Source organism: Falco cherrug, chromosome Z (genome assembly GCF_023634085.1).
Source record: "Falco cherrug isolate bFalChe1 chromosome Z, bFalChe1.pri, whole genome shotgun sequence".
Classification (NCBI taxonomy): Eukaryota; Metazoa; Chordata; class Aves; order Falconiformes; family Falconidae; genus Falco; species Falco cherrug.
The window spans coordinates 10,832,953-10,849,757 of NC_073720.1; the positions used below are offsets into that span (position 1 = coordinate 10,832,953).

The 16,805-nt window shown below is 53.0% G+C and overlaps 1 protein-coding gene across 2 annotated transcripts in view; it reads left to right on the forward strand.

Moving 5' to 3' along the window:
• CNTFR (ciliary neurotrophic factor receptor) overlaps positions 1-16,805 on the forward strand; it is a 209,967-nt gene that overhangs the window by 142,521 nt on the left and 50,641 nt on the right. For both annotated transcript variants that reach the window (XM_055699741.1, XM_055699742.1), the window contains exon 4: positions 6,946-7,176. In XM_055699741.1, coding sequence (XP_055555716.1) covers positions 6,946-7,176 — 231 coding nt within the window. The remainder of the gene's footprint in view (positions 1-6,945; positions 7,177-16,805) is intronic.

A 16,805-nucleotide genomic window follows, 5' to 3' on the forward strand; every position in this document is an offset into this window, starting at 1 on the left:
TCAGCATGGGACCGCAGCCCACAAGGCACGGGGAGCTGCCGCATCCCTTGGGGCTGAGCCAGTGCTGCAGCAAGGACTTGGCCCTCGCTTCTGCTGTAAGTTTGTGTTGCTTCTGCTTCCAGCAGTGGGTGTCTGTTATGTGGTTTCCCACTGGGTTTAGCACTGCATTTTCTCCCCAGGAGGGTGCTTATGCCCTGCCACTGCGTAGCCTTGTTGGCCCCTGTGCGCGAGCCATGCAAGTGTCACCATCCTGACTGTGCCACCACCCCAACTGTGCCACCTGGGGCTTGGTCCTGGGGACGGCATGCGAAGCTGGTAGCAGAGCAGGCATCACACCTCCACGCTGCTGGACCATTGAGTCCAGGGGGGAGCGTGTGGCATGAGTTATCATTTGTGACAATGGCATATTTGATTGCAAAAGTGTCCCTTCATCCTCAGAAAGCCGCAGTAGATATTGCATTAAATTCCATGGAAGAAGCATCAGCCGCTTGCGGCTGAATGGCTAGAAGGACCGTGAAGGCCCTTTTCACCCCGCAATGGACAGTGCTAGCTGGGTTTGGGGTGTAGCTGCAGAGGGAGGTGCACTCAACTGCAGACCAGTGGTGGGAGGTAAAGCTGCTGCAAAGCTGGAGGAGAGCTTCTTCAGGGGCAGCAAAGCTTTGCCAGACCTCACGGAAGGACATTTTGTGGTCACATCCAGGCTGAGAGAAGAGGCTTTCCTGCCCTGGAGCTTGCTCCAAGCCGAGCATGTCAGAGAGGGGAAGTGCCTCCTTTACAACACCCCTGAAGTAAACCGAGGTCTGCTTCCAGGCTATTGTGGTGTGATTGAGTACAAGTCCTTTAGCACCCATCTGTTATCTCTTAATTAAACTTTCTTGCTAATTATTTTTTCTTGTCAAGAGAGCAAAGCTGCTGACTCCAGGGATTTACCAAAGTAGAGCAAACAAACACGGGCTCTGCTTCCTGCAGTTCTTCATTAATGGACAAAATTAACTTGGAACAGTCCATATCTTTGGCTACATCAATGACACTTAATTATGCCTGCTTCCTTACAAAGATGTATCTAGTTTTAAATCACTTGTGGAAGAACTGCCTCCTTAAGCATGAAATTCCTCCTTCTTGAAGGGAACGTTTCTGCTCACAACAACGGCTGTGCAGAGACCAAGTGGCAGCAGGGGATATCAAGGATGGGGTGTGCTTCAGGAAGCTGGTGTGGGGAGGCTGTTTCATCTCAAGAAGGGCAGACCTCAGGGCTGTGAAGCTGCAGGTGGGAGCAGAGGTGCTGGCATCCCTTGGACACGGTTGGTGCTGCTCAGGCTGGTGAGCGTGGGTGCCGCAGTAAGAGAAGCCACAGGGTTGTGCCACTGCTCTATCCAGCAGCTGGAGGAGCCCAGGAATGTCCCCGCTCCAGAGGCGAGAGAGTCAGGCCACCTCTCTTTCCCCTTGCCCTCTCAACCTTCTGGGGCTCCCCACCTCATCTCCTGTGGGCTTATTCATCTCATTTACCACAGGAAGTTGCAGGGTGCAAGACCTTGCCAGTTTATCTTGGAAAGCTGTAGGCATAGCGTTGGTGCTGTGTAAAATTTAAATGTATAATTTATGAATACATACACACAGAGCTAATTAGACACTGGGATAATTATTTGTGGCTAGTTGCTTAGCTGTGGGAGGGAAGTACAAAGGCTAATGGGGTGATGTGCAGGACTCTGTCTGAAGGCACGTGCGTAATTCTCCATCCCACTGCAAAAGTGCTCCAAGTCCTGTTGGGGGAAGCAGGGACACAGCCTTTCTTGCTGCTTACATTTCCCCATCTGCAAGAGAGGGGCAGAACCAGAGGCTGTGCATCCTGCAGAGAAGAGTGCTTGTGTCCATCCCCCCAAGTGCTGCAGCACTTTCCTTTTGCTTGCTCTCTGCTTAGGCCAGCCACAGCCTCACAGTGCATTTGGGGAGGGGGCTCTGAAGGGAACAGTTGGCCCAGTGACAGCTGTGACAGCAAGAACTGTTTTGTCCCCCATGTGCGTGTGCTGGAGTTTGGCTTGCAACAGGCCTTGTCACAAAGAGCCCCGCGGAGGGGCTGCAGTGAGCGCCAGTGATGGGGATGCAAACTGTCTTCTCCACTTCCCCTGCTTGCCGTTCAGAAGACCCCTGGGGCATCTGGCCACGGAGCCCCAGGGCCACATCCATGGTGCAGCTCCGTGCATACTGCATAGGGCAGTGTCCAGCAGCACACTTGCCCTGGCAGCTGCCCATGCAGGCAGGGTAGAAGCCTCAGCAGAAGAGGGAGAGCAGCCAGTGGAGATGGAGGGTCCCAAGAGGAGTTTTGCTCCTTCCCAGCTTGGCATCTGCCAGGGCAGCCCTGGGGTCAGCACAATTTTCCTGTGTTGCTGGCCTTGCAATCTCAATGCAGATCAAGATTCATGAAGAAATAAAACGAGGATGATGTCCCCATCGAGGACCTCCAGCTGAGCAGGATGAGTTTGGGAAGCATCAAACATGTTTCTGTGGGCCCGGCATCTCAGCCACTTTGTCTCATCTTCCCTCTGTGTCTCTCGGCTGGACTGCTGTCCTGTTGGTCCCCATTGTGTTGCAGTTGCACAGACCGCACCATCAAGTTGTCACTCATCATCATCACTAGGAGGACAGCAAAGCAGATTGTTTCACCAAGCGGCCCCAGGTCCACCACTGGGAGCTCTGTGTGTGTCTGTCCCATGGGTGGCTGCCATCTTGCCTCCACTGCAGCTTTGCAAGACTGTAATTTCTACCCTCATTAAGCATCACCATGGCTCCTCTCCGGCTCTGGAGCTTTATACCATATACAAAATACCATATACCAGGCTATGCCTGGATGGCATGCTGTGCTGTGGTAGAGGATGTGGCCCTTGGTGGGGCTGGATGTTCAGGGGCATGTTGCTGGTATGGGTCCATTGCAACCTCTCCATCATGTTTTCTTCACCCTTGTACTGTCACCTGACACAAAAAGCAGTATACTTTGAAGAGGCAGAGTGTTGTAAGGGCAGGGCAGCATCTTGAAGTATCACTTCTAGCCAATGATCACAGCAGTGCCTGTAGGAAGGGATCTTTGGAGGTGTCTAGTCCAGTGTCTCAGTCAGAAAAGAACTATTGTCAATAGTAGATCAGATCAACCATGGCTTTGTCAACAGAGCACTGACTACCTCCAAGGATGGAGATCCCTCCTCTCTGTGGGTACATGTCCCAGCACTGCGTCACCCTTCTGGAGAATAAATTTTCCTTCATGTCTAGCTGAAACCTCCTGAGCTGCAGCCCCTGGCTGTTGGCCCTTGTTCTATCCATGCCACCAGTCAATGTTCATGCAGCAGCCCTGCAGCGCATGGGCTGTCCCCATGGTGCCCCTTCCCCCAGGGGATGCCATGCGTTACCACAGCAGTGTGGTTGGATGGGAGTCGTGTGCCTGGCACGGTGCAGGAGGGACATGGGGACCTGGCTTGGCTCTGGTAAGAGCCTCAGCAAACCTGGCTGGGAGGAATGCCTCCTCTGAAGCTTGCTTTCGGTTTTTCCTTTGTCAGGGGCCTTGAATCATTGACTTGGAAAGGAGGATTGCTTTCAAAGACCTGTCTTCCAGGAATGGCTCCCTCAGCTCTTCTGGATGAGTGCCAATGTGTTTGCACTGTGTTTAAGGACAAATAGGAAATAACTCAAGGTGCCTTTTCCCCTTCCTAGCTTAGTCCTGCTGCCACCAGCTACAGACAGGCTCTCAGCTACAGTTCTGAGAAGCAGAGACGGGCACCGCAGAGTATTCCCCTGCTTTCAAACCTTCCCTGGGGTCAGGCACCAGGCAAGGCAGGTCTGTGGGTCCATTGCTGCACTGAACCTTTCTCCAGGCAAGGCTGGTGGGTGGTGCAGTGTCTCTGCCAAGCAGAGAGCCAATGGCTTTTTGCGAGCCAGCAGGAAAGGGGAAGAGAAAATGTCTTTACCTTATGCAATAGAAGAAATTAGGGGAGAACCTGGGTAAGATGATGGGATTCTTGTTTTAGCTCCATTATTTATATCTATCCATCCACTTGTCTGCCTAGTCATCTGTCCATCCATCCATCCATCTATCCATCCATCCATCTCCAAGGCCATTCTGACAGCCAGCTATCCACACAACACCACTGCCATTCATTGGTCCCTCCCTCCACCCATCCATGCACCCATCTGTCCACCCATTCCTCCATCCATATATTCAGCCAGACAGCCAGCTGCTTATATGCTTATACCTCCATATACACATCTCTGCATCCCCATCCATCCATCCATCCATCCATCCATCTGCTTGCATAGTCATCCATCATTTCATCTTCATACACTTCCCTCCATCCCATCTGTGCCTATGTTGTTGGCTGTCCAGTGATCACATGCATTTACTCATCCATCCACCCATCCATCTTCTGCCATACTTCTGCCTATCTGTCTGTTCATCTGGACCCATTCCAGCTACCCCTCCTCACACAGATGCCTCAGCTTAGATGGTTTTCCCTCTTTCTGCCTGTCGGTATATGCTCTAAGCTTTTTTAAGACACTTGAAGCACACTTCTCTGATCAGCACAGTTTCTCAAAGGTCCCCACCCTTGGTTAGTGTCTGAGATTATCCTGAGGCATCTCACTAATATCTTACTTGCTACAACCCAATTTTTCCCTGTCTGTTCTTAGCACCCCCTTTCCCAGCAAGCATAGCATCCCCAAAGGTGCTGTTTACCTGCCAGAATCAGGTGTCCTGACAGACTGTCTGCAGGAGGACTCAGACCTGCCAGGGACTCCTCCAGAGCCAGCTTTGCCCTAGGTCTCTCTTATTGGCAATGGGCTCAGGCTGTGGGCTTTCATACAAGGAATGGCTGGGTCATGCCTGTGTGGTCCCATCTATCAGCAGGGCCCAGGAGGTGATATCTGGAGGGGAAGAAGAGAGCAGGACAAACACGTGGGTGCTTCTCCTGTTCCTCCCCACCATCAGCTGCCTCCAGCCTCCCTGGGCTCACTGGACAGCTCAGTGTTTTACCACCCTGGGAGGTATCTTCTGTTATGGATCCATTTAATCACAATTTTTCCCCCAGATGTTGACATCCACAGCATCTGGTGGACATGGGTTTTAGTAATTAATCACACTTTGTGTGAAAAAGCACTTTCTTTTGCTTTTTTTCATTTGGTACCCCTTATTTTATTAGAAGAAAAAGGCAGCAGTCCTTCTGTATTCATCCTTTCCATGTCACTCATCATTGCTTAGGTGTCTGTCACATCTCCACTTAGTTGTCTCCTTTTACGGATGAAGGGATTGAGTCTGTAAGACATCCTTCTGCAAGGGCTGTTTCCAGCCTTTGCTCTCTCCGTTTCCTTTCCCTGCTCTGTTTTCAGCTGAACTGTACTCCTAATGGCACGGGGACAGATTTGTGCACAGCTTTCAGGGCACAGTGCTTTCCATTTATTCTCAATTCCTTTCTGAATAATTCCTGCTGTTGGGTTTGCATTTTTGGTCACCACTGAGCTGATGTTTTCAGTGAAGTGAGCGCAATGACTCCAAGACATGTTTCCATGGAGGCTGCAGCTCATTTGGAGCCGTGAGTGCATAGGGGAAGCAGGGCTTCATTTTCCTTGTGTAAATCCCTCTGCTTTTATCAGCACAGTGTTAGTGCCTGGTGGGTCTGTACCGTGATGTCCTCCTGCAGCACTTTTGCGCCCAGCTGTAATTTGGCTGCGCTGACAGCCTCAGCAGCACGCTGTCTTCTCTCACTGCCTCAACCCCCTTTTACCTGTGAGTTATGAGGGTGTTGGGCAGCTCTGATCCAGCTCTGATCTCTGTTGAACTTTACCAGTGACGTCTTCTGCTGCCACATCTGACAGCTTGTTCTCACCTTTGGTCTCCTGATCTTTAGCTGCTATAAATCCTTGCAAGGACTCTCCTCATGTATCAGGGCTGCTTGGTTTCCTTGGGAGGCACCTTGTCAAACGTGTTTTTGAAACACAGGAGTATTTTAGAACTGAACCACCCTTGTCTAAGCACAAAGGCTTAGTGAAGCCTTGAAGGAACCTTATCACCTGCTCATCCACCTGTCCTGCTTCACCCTGTGTCCTGCACACATGGGCACCATTTTTTATCCTTGCCACACGCAGCTCAGCACTACCAGTGTAGCCAACACAGGAAAGACTCAAGTTGCTAAGGATCATTAATGAATGTCAGCTCAAGCTCCTGTCCAGAAACCTGAGAAAATTCAATTAAGCAGCTGGTGCCCAATGAGCTGTATAGCCCCACTCGTAAGATGCTAAATCAAACGGCTCAGCAAGGCATCATGTTATTTTAGAGAGAAAAGAAAAGCCAGGCAGGGAGACAAACAGCATAGCATGAACCAAGCAGCTGCTCCTTTCCAAAGCACACAGCATGGTTAGGTTGCAATCCTCCCACCTGATTTCCTGGGCAGGGAACTGCAGGGACAGCTGCCTGCTTCCCACCTCTGCTAGTAAATAACTTGAGTTTGCTGGTGACAAGTCCTGGGGTTCTGTCGTCCCTCTGCTAGGAGTTTCTGATGTGTGTATTTGGTTTGCATCCTGCAACAAATCATGTAGATACAGGATTGGCAATGACTTGCTGGTGCGAGAGTCTGGCTGTGCTGTGGGTCATTTGGCTGGTGAGCCGTACATGCAGCCCTGACATGTCTCCTCCAAGGTAAATGTCAGAGAAAAGCATCCTGTGAGATGGAGGTGGTCGATGAGTCCTGATCCCTTGGTCTTTGACAGCTGATCTGCTCTAGTTCAAGGTTAAAATAAATCATTGTCAGGGCCAGGAGGAGAACTTGGGCTTCCCTGGCCATCAGCAGTGCCAGTCCATGCCCTAGTCCTTCTCTTGCTTTCTAGATATGATGAGAAGATCCCATTTGCAAGGCAGCTATGCCCACGGGGCTCCAAGCTCACCTGTTTTTCTTCTTTTCCTCCCCACAGACAGCCACATCCAGTATGAGCGGGTAGGCGCAGACGTGACCATGAAGTGTGGCTCCATGGACTGGGATGCAGCTGTGACCTGGACGGCCAATGGCACTGATATCGATGAGTCCCACCTGAACGGGTCCTACCTGATCCTGAAGAATGTTGACCTGACGCAGAGCGGCCAGTACTCCTGCTACGAGGGCTCCTCCTGGCACCTCAAATACCAGACCTCCCTGAGGGTGGGAAGTGAGTACCCCAGCATGTGACATTGAGCAGGACAGAGCCACGCTCTCTGCTCCCATATTGACACACTCCCTCAGCCCCCTCCTGTCACGGCAACCCCGGTACTTTCCATATATACAGTTGCCTGCCGCATCCTGCCATATAAGCTCCCTGTGGTGTACTAATCCCAGCAGCAGGGTGCTGGAATCAGCCCTTCCTGCCCCAGACTTTGCATCAAAGCCAGTAGATTGAATGATACCCCAGGAACAATTTAAGAAGGGATGTTGCTTCTGCATCCAGCCCAGTGCTATGACCACCATCTCTACAATTGGAAAGAGCTGGGGCTGGGGTGTCAGAGGGGATTACAGCTGGGAAGGGGAAGTCCTGGCTGGAGTTACTGCAACATGGTTGCTTCAGAGGAGGAGGCAAAAGGTGGTGGCAGTTGCTGTATGTTTGCAGGAGCCTCTGTACTCAGGCGTGTTGGAGGACAGCTGCATGTTTCCCAGCATTTTGCATATCTTAAGCATGAGATGCACTGATTCACGGGGGTCTCGGTGCAGCAGATAAGAGCTGTGCTACATTTCACATGATGCTGAGAGCTGATAGCAGCTGTGTGGTTTGGTGGGCTGCTGTGTTTGTACAGCTGATATCAACTGTGTGTTTTGCAGTATGGTGTTTGCAACCACCAGCAGTGTGTGCCTGGGAGCACCAGCCAGCATAGCTGGCTGTGGGATGGTAACTGCAGCAAAGGATGCTGCGAGGCACCAGCTGGGAGCCCACCAGCTGGGGATGCATTGTATAGATGTCTGTACATTCCCAGGCTGGGAGGACACGGCAGAGCCTTTCTCTGCTCTTTGTCTCACCTTTCGCATCAGAGCCAGGGTGGTGTTTACAACCTCGACCATGGTCCAGGGCCAGAGGGTCACAGGAGGCCCTGCTAGTCAGGCACGAGAGGCTTACTGCGCCTGTAGGTCAGGCTGAAGAAATCCAAGTTTCAGGGATGCCACATAGTGTCAGACTCATGGTTTAGGGTCTTCTGGGAGGAATCCTGGCACATGGGCCAAGGGGAAGGGGTGCTGGCTGAAGCTGAAAGGCAACATGAGAAGCAGGCGAGGGGGGGAACAGTCAGTGTAGGGCAGGGAGTATGGTACCAGATAGGTGTTGAAGCTGGGAGCGTGGCAGACAAAAAGTCAGTAGTAGATGATTCAGGGGCCTCTCAACCATGCTGTTGGGGCGAGGAGGTGTCCACGGGTGGTTCGGAAGCAGCGAAGGCAGGAACTGGGTGCAGCAAAGGCAGCAGCAGGAGGAGGCTCTGCAAGTTCCTCTGCTTCGGCACATGCTCGCCAGGTCCCACCTGGGGAGAGATCCCAGGCCATGCCAGTGCACAGGAGGCTGCAGCCCAGGTCTGGAGGAAATGAGGGAACTGGGGAGGGGGCTGCAGCCTTCAAGCACCTCCTCTGCAGCTGTGGCACCACTGTGACTTTGCAATGGCTCTTCCATCTGCTAAGCACCTCGCTAATAGTAATCCCTGTCAATCCGCTCAGGGACCCGTGGGAATTGCGTAGTGTTAGAGCCCAAATCCTGCTGTTTCCTATTACCGTGTGTTCCCATTTGTGGGAGGCTCCAAGTCACCCTGAGCAGTGGGCAGCTGAGGAGCCCGGCTGGACACGGCAAGGGCCACCAGCCTCAGGGAAGAGAGCAACAAATAAACAACTGAACACCCGGAGTTGTTAACACAATTAAGTATGCAAGGAACTAATCAGGTGAGACACTTCTAGTGGTAATTAATTTAATTGCCTGGATTTTAATTCAGTGTTTTCTGTGAGGTTTCTTTTCCCAGCACTGCCACCCGCAGCCCCTGCCTGCACTCTGCCTGCAACTTTCCTATTTCTGCAAGGCATGATTGATTCCCTGGAGGTGTGTAGGCTGCTGCAGGGGCACAGGTTTGGGAGCATCTCAGGAGGGGATGGAGGTGGGGATGGAGATGGACATGGGCATGGAGATGGAGATGGGCATGGGCATGATGACAGAGAGAGAGATGGAGTTGGAGGTGGAGATGGGCAGCCTTCAGGAGGTGTGCAGCATGGCCCTGTGGTAGCACCTCTGCTGCAGTTGAGCACACTGGGAGCCCAAACCTGGGATTTGAGAGATCTTGGAGTCATTTCATTTCAATTGTGTGGGAAGTTAAGTGAAAACAGGCCTGTGCCTGTATTTTCCCCTCTTACTGGGGCAACAAGAAAGATGATGGCAGCAGTAGAGAAGGGCTGGGGGCTGTGTGGAGAAGTGCTGGGGATCTCGTTAAATAAACAACAGTATCTGGAGAGTGCCCCCGAGGTGAGGCAGGGACACTCCTGGGCAGACACCACTGCAGGAAGGATGTGGGAGGGAGCGGAGATGCGGTTAGGACGTCAGTTAGCAAAGCGAGCTCCATGGTGGAGGTCAGCAAGCCCAGGGATAAAGGGAGACCTGCCAGGAGACAAGCTGAGCAAGACCTTGCAGAGGAAATGAAAAGGGGTGTTAGCCATATAAATACAGAGCAGACAAGGGGAGAAGAGTGGAGCTGGCTCTGCAGCCAGGTTTCGTGAGAGATTAAAGGTAAACTCGGCAGAACCTGACACTAAATGAACCCCGCCAAGTCTGAGAGGCAGTGCTGAGAGTGAGGGCAGCGCAGGCTGGGGGAGAGGAGGGAGGATAAAACCTGGGAACGGTCCTCCACCATAGAGGCATCTTCAAAGACAATGATGCATTGAAGGCCTGGGAAGCATCTCACCCCCGGGTGAGGACATCTCCTGTTCATTAGCCAGGCTCATTAGTGGCTGAGAGGTCAGTGGTGGTATTCAGTGCTGTGGGGAGAGGCAATGTCTCCTGTGCTTGAGAGAAGGAAAAATCCCAATCAGACAGCCTGACCCCAGAGCATGGCAGGGCTGCGGGGTGCGTTGGAAGCAGAGCAATTAAAGATGTGAAGACAAATGGAAAATGGGAGACAAATACAAGGGGGACATGCCAGAGGTATATCACACCATATTAACCTGATAGCTCTCTTTGATGAAGGAACTGATTTCCTAAGCCCAGAAATGTGGTCCATGTAATCTGTCTTGACTTCAGTTAAGTATTTGCTATGATGCCACATGGGAAATTATGAGTTAAACCAGAGAAAATGTGGATTAGTACAAGAGTTGGAACATGGCTTAGGAAATGGCTAAAGGGGATCAGATTGTGCTGAAAGGGGAGCTGCTGGGAGGGATGGGGGAGCTTTGGCATCAGCCTTCGGACCACTCTCAGTGGTGTTTCCCATAATGGCTTTGGCCCACAAGGACCAGGGAGCTCCAGTGTGATGTGCTGTTGGCTGTGGGGGGACCCGGGGATTTCTAGGGTGGGGATTTCACACTGGAGGGGCCAGGGTGCTATATAATGGTGCAAAAGGTACAAAGCGCATGAAGGTGTATCATCGATGTGCTTTAGGAGAAAGGCAGGAGGGACGCAAGTAGCTCAACTGGTCCTTGGGGTGGGGTTTGACACCCAGGTCCACATCATGGGGGATGTGGCCAAGAGCCCAGCAGCACCCCATAGAGGCTGGGGGTAGCCAGGCTGTCTTGTCTCCTGCAGAGATGGGGACATGGGCACACAGGCAGTGGGAACAGTGTTCATCCAGGGATGGTGTGACTGATAGACGGCAAGCCCAACTTAGAGAGGAGAAAGAGCCTACACGCTTCTTATCCCCAAGGGTGCCAGATCACCTGTCTGGAGGGTGTGAACCATCCCAAGCACAAGCTGGCTGGGGGAAGGTGGCGCTTCTTCAGGGCAGCCTCCTCCAGGGGACTTCAAGCAGCTATGTGTTGCTCTGCCTCCTTTTTTCAGGCAGCTGAGCGTGAGGTGAAGGACAGGAGAGCTACCAGGATGCTCTGTGTTTATCTGCAGTGGATCACCTGCCCTGCAGCGTGGAGAGTGGTGGATACCTGAGTGTGGCCAGAAGCAGCAGGCGATGAGACTGGGGTTTTTTGCATGCTGGGCATCCCTGGCCTGAGCCTGGGGCTAAGCAGCAGGAGCAGGCAGGAGGGAGGGGAAGGCTCCGGGTACCAGGAGAATGGTGCCAGGCTCCTGGTTGCCCCCACAAGCCACAGCTCTGCCTTTGGAAGCGTGCGGCTGGAGGGCCTGGGGATGGATATAACAAAGACGCTGGGAAATAATGCACTCTTGAGGTTTGGCACACGGCTCCGTGTGTTACAGAATGTTATAAAAATACTGCTAATGGGCCAGAGAGGAGTGGAAACGCGCGGCGGAAAGGCTGCCAGAAGCTGGAGAGCGCACATGGGAGCTAGGAGGCCTTGTATGCAAAGAGGGGGAGGAGGGAGGCAGCCAGGGCATGCATCTGTCCTACTCCCATCCCTCCATCCCTTTTTAACCTGCTTATCTCCATCCTGACCCGGCAGCTCAGTCCATTTACACCTCTCCTTTTGCCTGGCTTTGGGGATGCCCAAGTGATGCCAGCTGTGCTGCTGAACCCCATCACTCTGCCCACTGCCTAATGCAACTGCTGCTTTGGTAGGCTGAGGTGCAGGCAGGGGTGGAGGTCTGCATGGGAGAGAAAATACAGTAAAATCCCTTCCAGCAGCAGGGACACAGGTCAGGATGCAGACAGAGGAGTTAACTGCCCGCCGTGTTGCAGTGGTGCCATGGGGGCTCATAGCCCTGTGCTGGCCCCAGCCCTGTCCCATGGGCATCGCTGCCTGACAAGCAGTGGTGGGAAATGGACTGGCAGAGGACAAGCGGCTCCAGGCTGGCCGCCTTCCTCCATGTCTGTCACTGCAGTGGCTGGCGAAAGAAAGGGGAAAAAACATGCGGTTTGACGGAAAACGACATGGAAAAACAACCAAATTAACAGAAAAACAAACAAAGCAAAACCAGAGAGGGGGAGGGGGGAAGGGGTAAAGCAACAGGAACCACATGTGAGCAGGGAGGCTGGGAGAGCCCCAGTGTGTTCTCTGGCCTGATTAGCAAGCAATCAAACATGGGCCACTAATAAATAATCAGAGCCTCCCTTTTCTCTGCCTTAGAAGTCCCTTTCCTCGCAGCTGGGCTCCAGCTGCAACTGGAGGGTTGGACTGCAGTTTGCATCTTTTTTTTTTCTTCTTGTTTTTATAACTTTTTTTCTTTTTCACCCATCCGAAATAAAGAAGAAACAAAGAAGGTAACAACCTCTCAATGTAAGACATGCACCTCCGCCTCCCCTGAAGAGGGATGCAGCACTGGGGCAGGTGTAAGAATCCCATGATGGGCACTGGCTAAACAGCAGAGGAGGGCAGTGCCGGGCGGGACCGGTGTCTGCCCGCCTGCTTCCATAGGTTGTTTTGGTGGGAAAAACTGCAGGAGGGCACTGCCGACACGTCAGCTTGGAAAAGCAGAGGTTTGGCTGGCTCGTTTGGTGGGAAAAACTGCAAGACGGCACTGCTGACAACAGCATGGGAAAGCAGAGGTTCGGCTGGCTCTGGCAGCCACCGGCAAGGGTGCCTCTGCCTCAGAGCAGGGTGCTGTCCGTGAGGCCAGTGCTCCTGCCGCTGGCATGAATGGTGGTAGAGAAGCACAGGCTTGGGGTCAGTGTGTGCAGATATTTCCCTGCTCGTGTCCAGCAATCTGTGACAGGGCTTGTCGTTTTTTTTTTTTTTAAAAAAAAAAAAGCCCTCGTGATGGATTTTTCCCCTATGAACTTACCCAATCCCTTCCCGCGGCCATGTAAACTGAGGCTATTTAGAGAGCAGCAAGTTAAACACAACTGTGACCGTTCCCTGGCACCAGGGCCAGCTGGCAGGGAGCAGTGCCTGCCCCTACAGTTCATCCCTCTCACCCTCCAAATGTGCTCCTGCCACTCAGGGATGGCCCCGTGCAAGGTCAACCCCAAAGCTGTGCTCAGGCAGTGCTTGGGGCAGGACTACACTAACCTGGACCAAACCTATGGCAGGGATGGAGCTAGTAAAGCTAAGCATGTGGCTGCTGCTATTCCAGCGTCGGGATATGCACCCTAAAGCTGTTGAGTTTATTGCTATGGATGTGCTTGATTTTTGCCCCATGTGCCCACAGCACTGGGGGCTGGGTAGGTGCAATGGTGCCGGGAGGCTTCACAGGCAAACAGCCCCCCTGGTTCCCAAGAGCCATGGAAAGGGAGCGTTACAGACAAGGTCAACCAGATTGCAGGAGTGCTTTGTTCTTCGAAATCTGGCTGTATTTCACAAAGCATGCAGGCTCTCCAATAGCTGCCTTTCCATGCCAAGCTGTTTGTTTGTGGCTGGGAAAACTCACCGAACAAACTTTTCTGCCTGTGCCCAGATTTTGGATCTCGGTCTGGCTGGGATCTGGAAAGGCAAGCTGGGTAACAGTATGCAAATCGCCATCCCAGCTTTTTAAGAAGAAGGCCAAAAAAAAAAAAAAACCAACACCCAAAAACCCCATCATGCTCCCAAATGCAATTAGTCCTAATCAAATTAGGAGCAGGTCTAGAAAAACAAACATGTTTGCAGGCAGTGGGTGACCTTTCTGCCCCATCCAGCAGGATGCATGCAGCTGTGCTGCAGTGGGAAGGGCTGAATGAAGCTGTGCCCCATGGCCCACATGTGCACACACTCACACCCTTGCACTCACGCGTGCACGCACCCGCGCCCCGCTGCATTCCTCCTGTCATTCCCCTTGCTGGGCTGGGCAGCTAGCCCAGCTGCAGCATAGCAGAGTGATGCTTCTTTGGCTCGCTACGTAAAACATGATAATCTGGGGCAGCCGGTGTCAGAAACAATAAAAATATCCCCTCTCCCATCCTTGCAGCCCCTGCTTCATGCGCTGGATCTGGGGGTGGTGAGTAGCACACGGTGGTGGGGCAAGTGGAGCGGCACGTGGCACTATCAGGTGCTGCAGCACAGGACTGCAGTGCCAGTGGCTCTGCTCTGGCCTTGCCAGTGTTGTCACCCGCAGCGCTCCTGCCCAAGGGAAGACCATACCTGGGAGATGGCCAGTATGTGCAGGGTCCCATGACCCATGGTGGGTCCCCACCAGTACATGAAAGGACGTGGCCCTACGCTTGACCCCACCAACCAATGAGCTCATGCCAGGTTGGGTGATACAGAGAGCTCATAGTTTCATCTGAGTCACAGCAGGAGCATGCATCACATGAGGGCACCAAAAAGCAGAGAAGGTGCTTATCCCCTTGCCAGCCCACTCCTTAGGGTGGAGGTCGGGGAGTTCCAGGTTTGCCGGTGGCCAGCCAGAGCCAGGAATGGAGCATCCATCAGAGAGAGGGTGGCTGAGGTACAAAAACCCTCTTGGTGAGCACCCAGCAGGGTCCCAAGCTTTGGACCTATGTGTGAAGTGAGCCCAGAGTCTCCCTGTGCATCCCCTCCTGCAGCAGGGCTGGGGACAAGCTCATGGGGGTGGGTAGTGGGGAAGAGCCAGGCTGCTGCCCTGCCCTCTCCCAGCAGCTGCTGGGCTGGAGAAGAAGAGGAAAAAGGACTCTGGGGCTTGGCAGCTTCCTGGGAAACCCTCCCCATCCTCACCTAGCACAAATGTCAATGGCTGCATGCAGCACCAGCATCCCGTGTCCCAGGTGAATGGCAGCACAGCCTCCTCCTGCTCTCCTGAGGTTTATTTATCCTCCTTAACATGACAAAACCAGCCCTGTAATTAAATAAGCCTAAGTTCATTCTAAACAGCTTCCCACAACCCCTGCTCCACCACGTTGGGAATTTTAGGGATGCCCAGGGCTGGGGGTACAAAGCCTCCTTGCCTGGGGGATGGTAGTTGTGGGCTGGGACCCTGCCTGCCAAGGGGAGTGGAGAGGACACATGCTGGTATCCTGTTTGCCCTGGCCACTGTGCCAGGAAGGGTTTTGTCTCAGCTGCTCCTGAGTGCTCCTTGTCAAAATACCTGGTGCAAGTTTCCTGCTGCCCACCAGCGGTGGGTCCCCAGCTACAGGGGTGCTGGGAGGGGAAGGACTGGCCAGGATGCAGCCACTGTTGCTGCAGCTGTGGGGCAGGGAGCAAAGGGCTTGATGCTCCATGTGTGGGTGCTGCTTTTCCTTCTCCACCTGCAGCTCCACACAACTGTGGCACTTTAAAGAAAATCACAGTCTGCTTCCCAGATGGTGCTGGAAGAAACACCACTGATGTCACCAGCACAGGGTATAGCTCTTGGCTGTCACCAGCTACATGTGCCCATGTCTGCAGGGCCCCAGGCCATGTAGTCTCCCCAGGGATGGGAACACCCCGCAGTGGGGATCCTCTGTGGCCCTATCCCTCCCGTCAGGAAGGAGAAGAGATAGCAGGCAGCAACAAATTCTTGTCTTTTAACTACCTCCCAGGGCTTTTCCATCCATCTCCAAAACTGCTGCTGGCAGCTGGGAACCACAGCGGAGCTGGGGCAGGCAGTGAGTTCCCAGCCGAGCGCTCAGCAGGGTCAGAGCAGGATCCAGTGTATTTCAGCCTGAAAGACACTGTCATTAGCTATGGTTTCCCAAGCCAGTGCTTCTGCTGTAAATAATTTAGCAGAGTAAATGTGTGCTAACAGCAGGTCAGGGTGGGGAGGAGAGGAGAAGGAGGAGAGTCTTGAATCTGGAAAGCAGGGAAGGGTAGTGGGGATAAAGTGAGATTATTTTCCTCCCATTAGCAGGATAGGGTGGTGTCTCCCCCCTGGAAAAGGAGTCAGAGGGTTCCCATGCCCAGTAGATCCCTTCTTTCCCCAGTCCCGTCCTGAGCTGTCAGCATCATTACCAGAGGCAACTGCAGGACAATTTCCAGTTGCTCTTGCTCCAAGCACTTTAATGCTGTTTAAACAATTACGCAGCTGATAAATTTTGACAAGAAGAGATAGAAATAGCCTAGGAGAGCCACGCAGTAGAAATGCTCTAAACAGATGTCCCTTTTCTCCCCCTCCTGTGCTCCCTGGGGGTCTTTATCGGTTGCTGCCAACTAAATAAGACAGTGTTTGCATGAGTTGGGGTGGTGGGGAGGGGGAGCAAAAATGCCTTATTAAAATGGTTTATGATACCATCCCTAGGGTGACAGCTGCTTATTTTCTCTCCAGGATGGTCTTCTCTGCACTGCTGGGAGCTGTGCGCAGCCTGCTGAGCACGGATTTGTCTAACAGCAGGCCGTTTGTTCCTCTCCCCACCAGTTCAATGGTGCCAGCCTGGGCAGCCTGACTGCTGGTTGTGCGGGGTAGGGAGAGCGGTGTGAGGTATTTGCCAAAAGCAAGTGAGCAGTGACAACCTGTTGTGTCAAGCAGCGTGGGGAAATTCGGTCTCCCACTGGGGACATGAAAGCCAAAGCCCAACAGTGCCTGTGCAGAACCTCATGCAGCAGGGGCCAGCAGTGGCTCCCCAGTCCCAGCTGAGGGATGTGGAGGAAAAAGCAACCATGGAACCAGTGCTGGACCAAAGTCAGGTTCACATGGGAAGCTTGATGTCCTGCATGGCTGAGTTCAGACGTCTGGGGAGGGGAGATGGATGCTGCTGTCTGGAGACGCCATCTCTGGAGGCCAGGAGATCACTCAGTGGGTCATACCAGGAAACTGTGGCGAGGTCAGGAGCTGGAGCTGAGACTTTGGTGTTTTCGTTTGTGTTGCACTGTTTTGTACTGAGCACTCCCAACGCTGAATGTTTTTCCTTGCCACAGCCT